At 37.7% G+C, this 14,059-nt stretch overlaps 1 protein-coding gene across 5 annotated transcripts in view; it reads left to right on the top strand.

Annotated features, from left to right (window-relative positions):
• WASF1 (WASP family member 1) overlaps positions 1 to 14,059 on the top strand; it is a 159,019-nt gene that overhangs the window by 133,615 nt on the left and 11,345 nt on the right. For all 5 annotated transcript variants that reach the window (XM_079938830.1, XM_079938833.1, XM_079938829.1 and 2 more), the window contains exon 3: positions 4,684 to 4,818. In XM_079938830.1, coding sequence (XP_079794956.1) covers positions 4,684 to 4,818 — 135 coding nt within the window. The remainder of the gene's footprint in view (positions 1 to 4,683; positions 4,819 to 14,059) is intronic.

Genomic DNA, 14,059 nt, shown 5'->3' with positions numbered 1-14,059 from the left:
CTTTTGAATTGAAGGATTAGCTTTTTATTAGACATTTATATTTCATTTTAAAGATAAAACAAGATGGTTTTAGTCTACATATCTTCTCTAAGTAGTCCTAGATTTATCAGCCATACCCACCCACATAGGTTGGCTTTATAGGCAGGATTAGCTCCTCTTTTCTTTACCTTTTAACTTTTGTCCTTTCTTTTTATAATTGACTACTTAGCACAAGGTAAAAAGATGTTGTTAATCTGATTTGTTTCAAGTGAGAGCATTTGGACATACACTTGTAGTCAGAGCAACATAAAAAGTTATATTTGAATATTCTTGGTGAGAGCACTAAATTTCTACATTGCCTATGAAATAGTTGTAGGAGTAAATGAAAAGACTGTTTCTTTGAGTTTAAGTGTATTTGTTGTCTCATTTGATGGGGTTTTTTTTTCAGGTTAGTTATCAGCAGTGAATCATTAATGTATTGTTTACTTGTTTCTTCCTTGAGAAATTCAATATAAAGTGTACTTTGGAGACAAGTCAAAAGAAAAGGCCTAGAAAGTACATTAATATATGATTATCCATATTGTTTAAAGTCATTTGCTAGCACTAATCAGTTTTATGATCTGTTAGATTCTATTAACGTAATATAACTTCATATAAAATTCATATATTCTATATGTATATGGGTACATCAGCTTGTTAATATTAGAATACATGTTAAGAGCATAGAAATGACATTAATAAATTTGGTTAAAATATTTCTTTAAATTAAAATGAATATTAGATCTAATATAAACAACTTCTTTTAGGTATATTTTCAATGTAGAATTTAGAACTAATGTGTGTCAGTTTTGCAGTACTAACCTGTTTCTTACATAATCTGAAGGTGAAAATTTAAGGAATTTTCAAGTTTGATACAGAAAGTCCATATAAGCAACATCTGTCAGCAAGCACATGGTCATGTTGTAGCCAGACTGAAAATAGAAATACATTGTAAAGATATAACTAAATTAGGTTTTGGGTACTTCAAACTTGGAATCAGAGACTATAGAGGCATGTTCTAAGCAGTTTGTAGAGATTTAAAAAAAGAAAAAAGAAAAAGCATAAAATATTGTAGCAAGGTGTAACAATAGTTTACCACTCCAGAATTAAGCTCTCTGGCAGCTTTCCCATGTGACATAGTTGAGAACCTGGAATTAAATTTAAAAGACCTCTAGATAGCCAGAATAAACAAGCCCAAGCACTAAAGACCATGCACATAAAATAACCAGTTGATCCCTCTCCCAACTTGTTTACTTTTACTTTGGTAATTCAGACAGGGTTTATGATGTGGTTTCCAAACGTTAATGTTTCAGAGCATTAAAAGAGGAGATACGGGGCGGGGGTGGGGGGTGGGGAGATAATAGAAGCAAGCAGTACTGAAGCCAACCAAAAGATATAGTTTATAGCAAAGGAAGAAGTGACATAAGGGAAAAAGCAACATAAAAACTGGAAAGAGGCCATTTAATGTAAAAGCAAATATTCTTATACATTTCAAAGCTGTTGTTTCTCATAATCAATTCATGACTATAAGTCCTCAATAAAAGGTTAAATTATGTTTAATTTTTATTTAAGAAGACAGGGAAGCTTAGAGTAGATTTTACATTTGTTTCCATCCAAAATAGTTAAAATAATAATTAATGCATTAAATAATTTCTGAATTACTTAGAAAGCTAGGCTATTCAGAATGGTTCTAGGTAATTCAGATTTTCACTTTGGTACTATTCCTAACACCAAAAGTGCTATTGCACACAGCAGTGAAGGTCAACTCCAGAGTTCATCATTGCTTGGAGCTGCACATCGTCCTGACCTCTTCCTTGCAAAAATATGCATCTGGTTCAGTTGTTTTTCCTAGCGGAACACAATTCTGTTTTATAATAGATAATTACTGAAAACATAGAATTCACTTTATTTAAATTTCTTATGCTATACCAAAAGTTTCCCCATTTTATTGCCATCTTATTTAACAACCATTGGGACTCTAATTACCTGAGAGATCTTTTACATTTTCTTTTCCCAAGGCCTTTCTCTTATTGAATATGGTCAGTTCATGCTACCAAGATGAGCTGATAGAGCCTACTTCTTGTTCTCAATCATAGAAAATTTGACAGATAGATAGGAAAGTAGATGGGTGAGAGGATGGATAAATAGATTGGCTCTATAAGACTAATTAGATAATAGATAGACAATGGACAGATAACACTGAATATTTTGCTGTGTGATAAAGGTACATGTTTCTTGTCCAAAAAGAACATACCCCATTTAGTTGAAGAGTCTAATATTATGAATTCTGTGAGTTTCAAACAGTGTGAGCATCTATATAATTAAAATCAGGAGTTTTAGATTATAGGAACTGAGAAAAGGGAGATAGGCATAGGTGAAGTCATTAGAGGAGGCTTGCTGAATGAAATATGAATTGAATTGGGCCTTTAAGGAACAAAAGAATTTGCAAACTGGAGATGAATGAAGAAGGAAGGCATTTCAACTTGCATGTAGAAGTAGGCAGATGAATGGAGGCAAAAATAAATATATGAGGGGGATTAAAGGGACAAATGATATTAGACATGTAAGGTGGAGCTTGATTATGGAGGACAGTGTTAGCTGAGAGGATTTAGATTTTAACATCAGAGGTAATGAGACCTCATAGATTCTTGAGTAGAGACATAGTATAATAAATGTAAGGTTAGTTGAAATTCAGATCATACACAATTAGTTTTACATTGTGAACTTTATTCCTTTCACCTGTCTCTGGGAGGGAAGGAGGAGGTAGATGTGGAAAGTAAGAAGGAATATGAAAAGAGAACAGATGGGGTTGTTTATCTTACCCACTGCAGTGCTTTGGTGCTTAAACCTGAGGTGGGGAAAGTGTAAACTCTTTTTAAAAAAATCTGTTAAAAAAAAAGAAAAATCTGTGGGCCCTCTTTCCAGAAAAATGCAAATGCATTAAAAATCTGCATGTAATTTAAGGTGGTATACAGACTATAACTTAAAGATCCGTGTATTAAACTAAGTTCTTTTAGGTTTAAAATTGTCTCTTCCATCTCTGTATCCCTAACATTTGATGAATAAATGTATGGAATGCTTCCCTTATCTGCCAGAGAAACTCTGTGCCTCTGGAAGTGTCTCTAATACCATCCCACACCCAAACGTTTAGATGCTTCTTTCTCTGTGCTTTGTGACTTTTACGTCGTTTTATAGTAAGAGCTGCCTGTTGTTGAGCCCCTATCCTGTATCAGGTACTCTACAATTGCACCCCATCCTCTCCTTCTTTTTTCTCCTTTTCTTATAACTTCTTTGAAGGAGATATTTTTATTCCTGTTTTATGGGTGAGGAAATTGATGTCAAGGCCTCAAAGTGAATGGAACAAAGATTTGGACTTATTTATTAAATTGGTTTTCACGTTTATTTAAATATTTGTTTCTCCCTCTGTTCAAAACCCGTCAGTGGCAGAGAACTTCGTCCAATCATTTTTATATCTCCAGGATCTGGTACACAGTCTGGCACATAAGACATTCCCAGTCATTTTGGCTTAAAGAATATATGTGAGCGAATGAATATATACAAAATTATCCTTTTTCTCTTAATTTATTATAGAGAGATTAAAGTTATGATTTTTTCCCTAAAGATTATAAAATCTTCTAGGACAGGTATTTTATGTTTTATTTCTTGGTGTCTTCAGTAAGAAATACACCTACCAGGCACAGGGTGAGCCCTCAGTAAACCTTTGTTGATTTAACTGATAATATATTGAAGTGCTTTGAAAAAAAGACAGCCATTGTTCAAATGTAAACTGGTGAGATTAATGAATTCATTCTATAAGTATTTAGTACCCTGTTACAGGACTCTATAGAGCTTACTGTTGAGCTACATTTAACCTAGCCTGTACGCTTGGGTCTAAAATGTCTTGATTTAGGAAGACCATCAATTTTTTTTTATTCAAAGGTATAGATAGTGATTGACTTATCTTTATATTGTGAGCATTTATTTATATGTTCTAAATACACTTGAACATTTTAAAATTATAGGTCATCTAAAACTTCTCCCTGGCTTATTTACTAGATAGAAATTTTTATTTCTCCTTTTAGAATGGGATTATTTTGGCTTATTCTTTACAGTAATGGAAATTTACATGACTAGAGGAATTCAGTGATTTTAGATTTATGATGTTTTAAGAAACTAGAATGAGAGAAAATATAAAATATCTCTCATAAATTTTCAGGATCTGTATTTTGGGTGTACCTGAGATTAGGTCATCTACTAGGTTTATGAAATATCTTGGATTCTGCCACTTGGCCTGAAATTCGGTTCTAGTGTACAGTCTGTTTATGACTGCTGAATTGGGATTAGAGATGTTTTATTTATGTGTACTTTACATTATAACCTCTCTAACCCTCAACAGGTGTAGATAGGGATAAAGCAGGAGAGTATTTCCTTAGCCACAAGTCACCTACCAGGAAGTGGTAGAGCTAGTATCTAAAACTGTATTTCCCAGGGTTTGTGTTTTCTTCTCACTCTGTCACAGTTGGATTACTTTAGGATGGGTTTAAAATTTAAACTACTTTCAAGTAAATACCAAATTCATTGGGGCAGCGTTTTTAAATGTTAAATTGTTTGATATTTATCTCAGATAACATTAACTTTTATGGTATATGCTTCATTTTTGCTTAGGTAAATATGCTGAAGATATATTTGGAGAATTATTCAATGAGGCACATAGTTTTTCCTTCAGAGTTAACTCATTACAAGAACGTGTGGACCGTTTATCTGTTAGTGTTACACAGCTTGATCCTAAAGAAGAAGAATGTAAGTTTATTCATGTTATATTTTCTTTCACATGTATGTTTTTGGTTAGGTGGGATGAGTGATATATTTAAGAACACTATTATACATGAATTTATTAAAAAAAAAACTGGGAGAAATGTGCTTCAATTAATGAAAGAAACATACACACACACACACACACACACAAAACATGAATTTACTACACCTCGGGGGGCAGGGGGAGACCTTCAAGATGGCAGAGGAGTAAGACGTGGAGATCACCTTCTTTTCCACAAATACATCGGAAATACATCTACATGTGGAACAACTCCTACAGAACACCTACTGAACGCTGGCAGAAAACCTCAGACCTCCCAAAAGGCAAGAAACTCCCCACGTACCTGGGTAGGGCAAAAGAAAAAAGAAAAGACAGACAAAAGAATAGGGACGAGATCTGCCCCTCTGGGAGGGAGCTGTTAAGGAGGCAAACTTTCCACACACTAGGAAGCCCCTTCACTGGAGGAGATGGGGGGTGGGCGGGGGGGTGAAGCTTCAGAGCCACGGAGGAGAATGCAGCAACAGGGGTGCAGAGGGCAAAGCGGAGAGATTCCCGCACAGAGAATCAGTGTCAACCAGCACTCACCAGCCTGAGAGGCTTGTCTGCTCACCCGCCAGCACAGGTGGGGGCTGGGAGCTGAGGCTTGGGCTTTGGAGGTCAGATCCGAGGGAGAGGACTGGGGTTGGCTGCGTGAACACAGCCTGAAGGGGCTAGTGCGCCACATCTAGCTGGGAGGGAGTCTGGGAAAAAGTCTGGAGCTGCAGAAGAGGCAAGAGACCATTGTTTCGGGGTGTGCGAGGAGAGGGGATTCAGAGCACCACCTAAACGAACTCCAGAGATGGGCGCAAGCCGCGGCTATCAGCACGGACGCCAGAGATGGGCATGAGATGCTAAGGCTGCTGCTGCAGCCACCAAGAAGCCTTCGTACAAGCACAGGTCACTATCCACACCTCCCCTCCCAGGAGCCTCTGCAGCCTGCCACTGCCAGGGTTCCGTGATCCAGGGACAACTTCCCCAGGAGAACACACAGCATGCCTCAGCCTGTTGCAACGTCATGCCAGTCTCTGCTGCCGCAGGCTCGCCCTGCATTCCGTAGCCCTCCCTCCCAGTGGCCTGAGTGAGCCACAGCCCCTTAATCAGCTGCTGCTTTAACCACATGCTGTCTGGGTGGGGAACAGATGCCTTCAGATGACCTACACGCAGGAGCGGGTCCAAATCCAAAGCTGAACCCCAGGAGCTCTGCAAACAAACAAGAGAAAGGGAAATCTCTCCCAGCAGCCTCATGAGCAGTAAATTAAATCTCCACAATCAACTTGACATACCCTGAACCTGTGGAATACCGGAATAGACAACGAATCATCCCAAAATTGAGGCAGTGGACTTTGGGAGGAACTATAGACTTGGGGTTTGCTTTCTACATCTAATTTGTTTCTGGTTTTATGTTTATCTCAGTTTAGTATTTAGAGCTTATTAACATTGGTAGATTTGTTTATTGATTTGGTTGCTCTCTTCCTTTTTTTCTTAATATATGTATTTTTTTTCCTTTTTTTCTGAGTGTGTATGTCTGTGCTTCTTTGTGTGATTTTGTCTGTATAGCTTTGCTTTTACCATTTGTCCTAGGGTTCTGCCCGTTTTTTTTTTTGTTTGTTTTTATTTTGTCATAGTTTTTAGCACTTATCATTGGTAGATTTGTTTTTTGGCTTGGTTGCTCTCTTCTTTCTTTCTTTCTTCTATTACTTTTTTTTTTTTTTTTTTTTTTGTGGTACACGGGCCTCTCACTGCTGTGGCCTCTCCCATTGCGGAGCACAGGCTCCGGACGCGCAGGCTTAGTGGCCACGGCTCACGGGCCCAGCCGCTCCGCGGCATGTGGGATCTTCCCGGACCGGGGCACAAACCCGCGTCCCCTATATCAGCAGGCGGACTCAACCACTGTGCCAGCAGGGAAGCCCTGCTTTTTTATTTTTAATAATAATTTTTTAATTTTAATAACTTTATTTTATTTTTATTTTATCTTTATTTCTTTTTTTTTTTCCTCCCTTTTATTCTGAGCTGTGTGGCTGACAGGATCTTGATGCTCCAGCCAGGTGTCAGGCTTGAGCCTCTGAGGTGGGAGAGCCAAGTTCAGGACATTGGTCCATCAGAGACCTCACAGCCCCACATAATATCAGTGAAAGCTCTCCCATAGATCTCCATCTCAACGTTAAGACCCAGCTCCACTCAAGGACCAGCAGGCTACAGTGCTGGGCACCCTATACCAAACAACTAGCAGGACAGGAACACAACCCCACCCATTAGCAGAGAGGCTGCCTAAAATCATAATAAGGTCACAGACACCCCAAAACACACGAATGGACTCAGTCCTGCCCACCAGAAAGGCAAGATCCAGCCTCATCCACCAAAACACAGACACAAGTCCCCCCCCACCAGGAAGCCTACACAGCCCACTGAACCAACCTTACCCACTGGGAGCAGACACCAAAAACAACAGGAACTACGAACCTGCAACCTGCAAAAAGGAGACCACAAACACAGTAACTTAAGCAAAATGATAAGACAGATAAATACACGGCAGATGAAGGAGCAAGGTAAAAACCCACCAGACCAAACAAATGAAGAGGAAATAGGCAGTCTACCTGAAAAAGAATGCACAGTAATGAGAGTAAAGATGATCCAAAATCTTGCAAATAGAATGGAGAAAATACAAGAAATGTTTAAAAAGGACCTGGAAGAACTAAAGAGCAAACAAACAATGATGAACAACACAATAAATGAAATTAAAAATTCTCTAGAAGGAATCAGTAGCAGAATAACTGAGGCAAAAGAACAGATAAGTGACCTGGAAGACAAAATAGTGGAAATAACTACCAAAGAGTAGAATAAAGAAAAAGAATAAAAAGAATTGAGGACAGTCTCAGAGACCTCTGAGACAACATTAAACGCACCAACATTCGAATTATAGGGGTCCCAGAAGAAGAAGAGAAAAGAGAGGGACTGAGAATATATTTGAAGAGACTATAGTTGTAAACTTCCCTAACATGGGAAAGGAAATAGTCAAGTCCAGGAAGTGCAGAGAGTCCCATACAGGATAAATCCAAGCAGAAACATGCCAAGACACATATTAATCAAACTATTAAAAATTAAATACAAAGAAAAAAAAGCAGCAAAGGAGAAGCAACAAATAACATATAAGGGAATCCCGATAAGGTTAACAGCTGATCTTTCAGCAGGAACTCTACAAGCCAGAAGGTAGTGACAGGACATATTTAAAGTGATGAAAGGGAAAAATCTACAACAAAGATTATCCAGCAAGGATCTCATTCATATTCAATGGAGAAATTAAAACCATTACAGACCAGCAAAAGCTAAGAGAATTCAGCACCACCAAACCAGCTTTACAACAAATGCTAAAGGAGCTTCTCTAGGCAGTAAACACAAGAGAAGGAAAATACCAACAAAACAATCAAGAAAATGATAATAGGAACATAGATATAGATAACTATATTAAATGTAAATGGATTAAATGCTCCAACCAAAAGACATAGACTGGTTGAATGGATACAAAAACAAGACCCGTATATATGCTGTCTATAAGAAACCTACTTCAGACCTAGGGACATATACAGACTGAAAGGGGTTGGAAAAAGATATTCCATACAAATGGAAATAAAAAGAAAGCTGGAGTAGCAATTCTCATATCAGACAAAGTAGACTTTAAAATATAAACTATTACAAGAGACAAAGAAGGATGCTACATAATGATCAAGGGATCAATCCAAGAAGAAGATATAACAATTGTAAATATTTATGCACCCAAAAGAGGAGCATCTCAATACATAAGGCAAATGCTAACAGCCGTAAAAGGGGAAATCGACAGTAACACAATAAAATTAGGAGACTTTAACACCCCACTTTCACCAATGGACAGGTCATCCAAAATGAAAATAAATAATGAAACCCAAGCCTTAAACGACACACTAGACCAGTAGGACTTAACTGATATTTATAGGACATTCCATCCAAAAACTACAGAATACACTTTCTTCTCAAGTGCTCATGGAACATTCTCAAGGATAGATCATATCTTGGGTCACAAATCAAGGCTTGGTCAATTTAAGAAAATTAAAATTGTATCAAGTATCTTTTCTGACCACAATGCTATGTGACTAGATATCAATTACAGGAAAAGACCTGTAAAAAATACAAACACACGGAGGCTAAACAATACACTACTTAATAATGAACTGACCACTGAAGAAATCAAAGATGAAATCAGAAAATACCTAGAAACAAATGACAGTGGAGACACGATGACCCAAAACCTATGGGATGCAGCAAAAGCAGTTCTAAGAGGGAAGTTTATAGCAATACAATCCTACCTTAAGAAACAAGAAACATCTCAAATAAACAACCTAACCTTCCACCTAAAGCAATTAGAGAAAGAAGAACAAAAAACCCCCAAAGTTAGCAGAAGGAAAGAAATCATAAAGATCAGATCAGAAATAAATGAAAAAGAAATGAAGGAAACAACAGCAAAGATCAATAAAACTAAAAGCTGGTTCTTTGAGAAGATAAACAAAATTGATAAACCATTAGCCAGACTCATCAAGAAAAAAAGGGAGCAGACTCAAATCAATAGAATTAAAAATGAAAAAGGAGAAGTAACAACTGACACTGCAGAAATACAAAAGATCATGAGAGATTACTACAAGCAACTCTATGCCAATAAAATGGACAACCTGGAAGAAATGGACAAATACTAGAAATGCACAACCTGCCAAGACTGAACCAGGAAGAAAGAGAAAATATGAACAGACCAATCACAAGCACTGAAATTGAGACTGTGATTAAAAATCTTCCAACAAAGAAAAGCCCAGGACCAGATGGCTTCACAGGCGAATTCTATCAAACATTTAGAGGAGAGCTAACACCTATCCTTCTCAAACTCTTCCAAAATATATCAGAGGGAGGAACACTCCCAAACTCATTCTACGAGGCCACCATCACCCTGATACCAAAACCAGACAAGGATGTGACAAAGAAAGAAAACTACAGGCCAGTATCACTGATGAACATAGATGCAAAAATCATCAACAAAATACTAGCAAACAGAATCCAACAGCACATTAAAAGGATCATACACCATGATCAAGTGGGGTTTATTCCAGGAATGCAAGGATTCTTCAATATATGCAAAACAATCAATGTGATACACCATATTAACAAATTGAAGGAGAAAAACCATATGATCATCTCAATAGATGCAGAGAAAGCTTTCGACAAAATTCAACACCCATTTGTTTTAAAAACCCTGCAGAAAGTAGGCATAGAGGGAACTTTCCTCAACATAATAAAGGCCATATATGACAAACCCACAGCCAACACTGTCCTCAATGGTGAAAAACTGAAACCATTTCCACTTAGATCAGGAATAACACAAGGTTGCCCACTCTCACCACTATTATTCAACATAGTTTTGCAAGTTTTAGCCACAGCAATCAGAGAAGAAAAAGAAATAAAAGGAATCCAAATTGGAAAAGAAGAAGTAAAGCTGTCACTGTTTGCAGATAACATGGTACTATACATAGAGAATGCCAAAGATGCTACCAGAAAACTATTAGAGCTAATCAATGAATCTGGTAAAGTAGCAGGATTCAAAATTTATGCACAGAGATCTCTTGCATTCCTATACACTAATGATGAAAAATCTGAAAATGAAATCAAGAAAACACTCCCATTTACCATTGCAACAAAAAGAATAAAATACCTAGGAATAAACCTACCTAAGGAGACAAAAGACCTATATGCAGAAAATTACAAAACACTGATGAAAGAAATTAAAGATGATACAAACAGGTGGAGAGATATACCATGTTCTTGGATTGGAAGAATCAACATTGTGAAAATGACTCTTCCACCCAAAGCAATCTACAGATTCAATACAATCCCTATCAAACTACCACTGGCATTTTTCACAGAACTAGAACAAAAAATTTTGCAATTTGTATGGAAACACAAAAGACCCCGAATAGCCAAAGCAATCTTGACAGTGAAAACTGTAGCTGGAGAAATCAGGCTCCCTGACTTCAGACAATACTACAAAGCTGCAGTAATCAAGACAGTATGGTACTGGCACAAAAACAGAAATATAGATCAATGGAACAGGATAGAAAGCCCAGAGATAAACCCATGCACATATGGTCACCTTATCTTTGATAAAGGAGGCAGGAATGTACAGTGGAGAAAGGATAGCCTCTTCAATATGTGGTGCTGGGAAAACTGGACAGGTACATGTAAAAGTGTGAGATTAGAACACTCACTAACACCATGTACAAAAATAGCTCAAAATGGATTAGAGGTCTAAATGTAAGGCCAGGAACTATCAAACTCTTAGAGGAAAACATAGGCAGAACACTCTATGACATAAATCACAGCAAGATCCTTTCTGACCCACCTCCTAGAGAAATGGAAATAGAAACAAAAATAAACAAATGGGACCTAATTGAACTTCAAAGCTTTTGCACAGCAAAGGAAACCATAAACAAGACCAAAAGACAACCCTCAGAATGGGAGAAAACATTTGCAAATGAAGCACCTAGCAAAGGATTAATCTCCAGCATATACAAGCAGTTCATGCAGGTCAATATCAAAATAAAATAACCGAATCCAAAAATGGGCAGAAGACCTAAATAGACATTTCTCCAAAGAAGATATACAGATTGCCAACAAACACATGAAAGTATGCTCAACATCATTAATCATTAGAGAAATGCAAATCAAAACTACAATGAGGTATAACCTCACACCAGTCAGAATGGCCAAAATCAAAAAATCTAGAAACAATAAATGCTGGAGAGGGTGTGGAGAAAAGGGAACCCTGTTGCACTGCTGGTGGAATGTAAAGTGATACAGCCGCTATTGGAAACAATATGGAGGTTCCTTGAAAACCTAAAAGTAGAACTACCATACGACCCAGCAATCCCAATACTGGGCACATACCCTGAGGAAACCATAGTTGAAAAAGAGTCATGTACCACAGTGTTCATTGCAGCTCTATTTACAGTAGCCAGGACATGGAATCAACCTAAGTGTCCATCGACAGATGAATGGATAAAGAAGATGTGGCACATATATACAATGGAATATTACTCAGCCATAAAAAGAATTGAAACTGAGTCATTTGTAGTGAGGTGAATGGACATAGAGATTGTCATACAGAGTGAAATAATTCAGAGAGAAAAACAAATACCATATGCTAACACATATATATGTGGAATCCTAAAATAAAAAAAAAAAAACTGGTTCTGAAGAACCTAATGGCATGACAGGAATAAAGACACAGATGTAGAGAATGGACATGAGGACATGGGGAGGGGGAAGGGTAACCTGGGATGAAGTGAGAGAGTGTCATGGACATATATACACTACCAAATGTAAAATAGGTAGTGGGAAACAGCTGCGTAGTCAGGGAGATCAGCTCGGTACTTTGTGTCCACCTAGAGGGGTGGGATAGGGAGGGTGGGAGGGAGATGCAAGAGGGAGGAGATATGGGGATATTTATATATGTATAACTGATTCACTTTGTTATACAGCAGAAACTAACACACCACTGTAAAGCAATTATACTCCAATAGTGATGTTAAAAAAAAAAAGGAATTTACTACACAACTTTTTTACCCACGACCTTTGTTGTACATGTTGTAATAGATCGGTGGCTTATGTATAAATGCCATTAGCATGAGTCTCCTGGGTTTTCTCCTTTTTTTCTTTTTTCTTTTTTTTTTTTTTTTTTTTTGCGGTACGTGGGTCTCTCACTGTTGTGGCCTCTCCCGTTGTGGAGCACAAGCTCCGGACACGCAGGCTCAGCGGCCATGGCTCACGGGCCCAGCCGCTCCGCAGCATGTGGGATCTTCCCGGACCGGGGCACAAACCTGTGTCCCCTGCATCGGCAGGCGGACTCTCAATCACTGCGCCACCAGGGAAGCTTTTTTCCCCCTTTTTTACCTCTTCTTTTTGTATATTAAATAGCTCTTCATTTTTTGACATAAAATTTTTTTGGCCAGACTCTTCCTCCAGTTTCTTTGTCTTTTCTCTCTTATAATTTGTTTGTATACATTTGTCTTAGAAATAATTTGAAAATTACCTGAAATTCTTAGGTTTGATTGTTTAAGAATGCAATTCCTTTTAATATACTTGTGTGTGTGCATATTGCTAAACTGCTAGAATCTGATCTCGTTCTTTCAATGTTACTTCCCAATTTAAATCAACATTTCCAAAAGAAAAAAAAAGTTCCCAAATTGCCAGTATATAGGACAAAAGTGTTCTATGCTGAGATATTAAGCTAGGGATATTAGGTTTAAAAAAATAATAATGGTAGAAAGTTTAGTGGTAAAACATTTCATGCCTTGATAGAAAACATTGAGTGGTGGTGTTTCTCAAATGCCTCTTTCTGTTTTGTTTATTTTTTAAGAAGGAAAACTGAAACTACTAAGAACATAATTTTCACTTATCTACCCTAGAGTATTATTTAATGTGAATCTCTTATAATCCTCTGTTCAAAATATTTTTTGTGGAATAACATTTTTATTATAAATGTAAGTTATATAATAGATCTAAACTTGAACAGTAAAAATATTAAAGGAGGGCTTCCCTGGTGGCGCAGTGGTTGCGAGTCCGCCTGCCGATGCAGGGGACGCGGGTTCGTGCCCTGGTCCGGGAAGATCCCACATGCCGCGGAGCGACTGGGCCCGTGAGCCATGGCTGCTGAGCCTGCGCGTCCGGAGCCTGTGCTCCGCAACGGGAGAGGCCACAACAGTGAGAGGCCCGTGTACCGAAAAAAAAAAAATTAAAGGATATCGCTGAAAAAAGCAAAAGGTAGAATATAATGATGGCTGTTTTAGTGATTGAACCAACTTCTGACATAATTTAATGCCTGAATAAGGAGAGGTGAGTACTTAACTATGCTAAGTTTCCTCTACATGCAAAGATATAAACTCATAGGTCTGGATATGAGAAAAAACCAAGACAGTACTTTAAAAAAAAAACAGCTTTATTGAAATATATTTCATACACCCTACAATTAACTCGTCTAAAGTTAAAGTGTATGATTCAGTGGTTTTTAGTATTCTCACCGAGTTATGCAACTATCACCACAGTCAGTTTTAGAACAATTTCCTCACCCCAAAAAGAAACCCTATATCCAACACTAGTTACTTCCCATCTCCCCTT

This window comes from Stenella coeruleoalba (assembly GCF_951394435.1).
Source record: "Stenella coeruleoalba genome assembly, chromosome: 12".
Classification (NCBI taxonomy): Eukaryota; Metazoa; Chordata; class Mammalia; order Artiodactyla; family Delphinidae; genus Stenella; species Stenella coeruleoalba.
The sequence above is the reverse complement of the archived record's forward strand: the minus strand, read 5'-3'. Positions and strand labels throughout refer to the sequence as shown.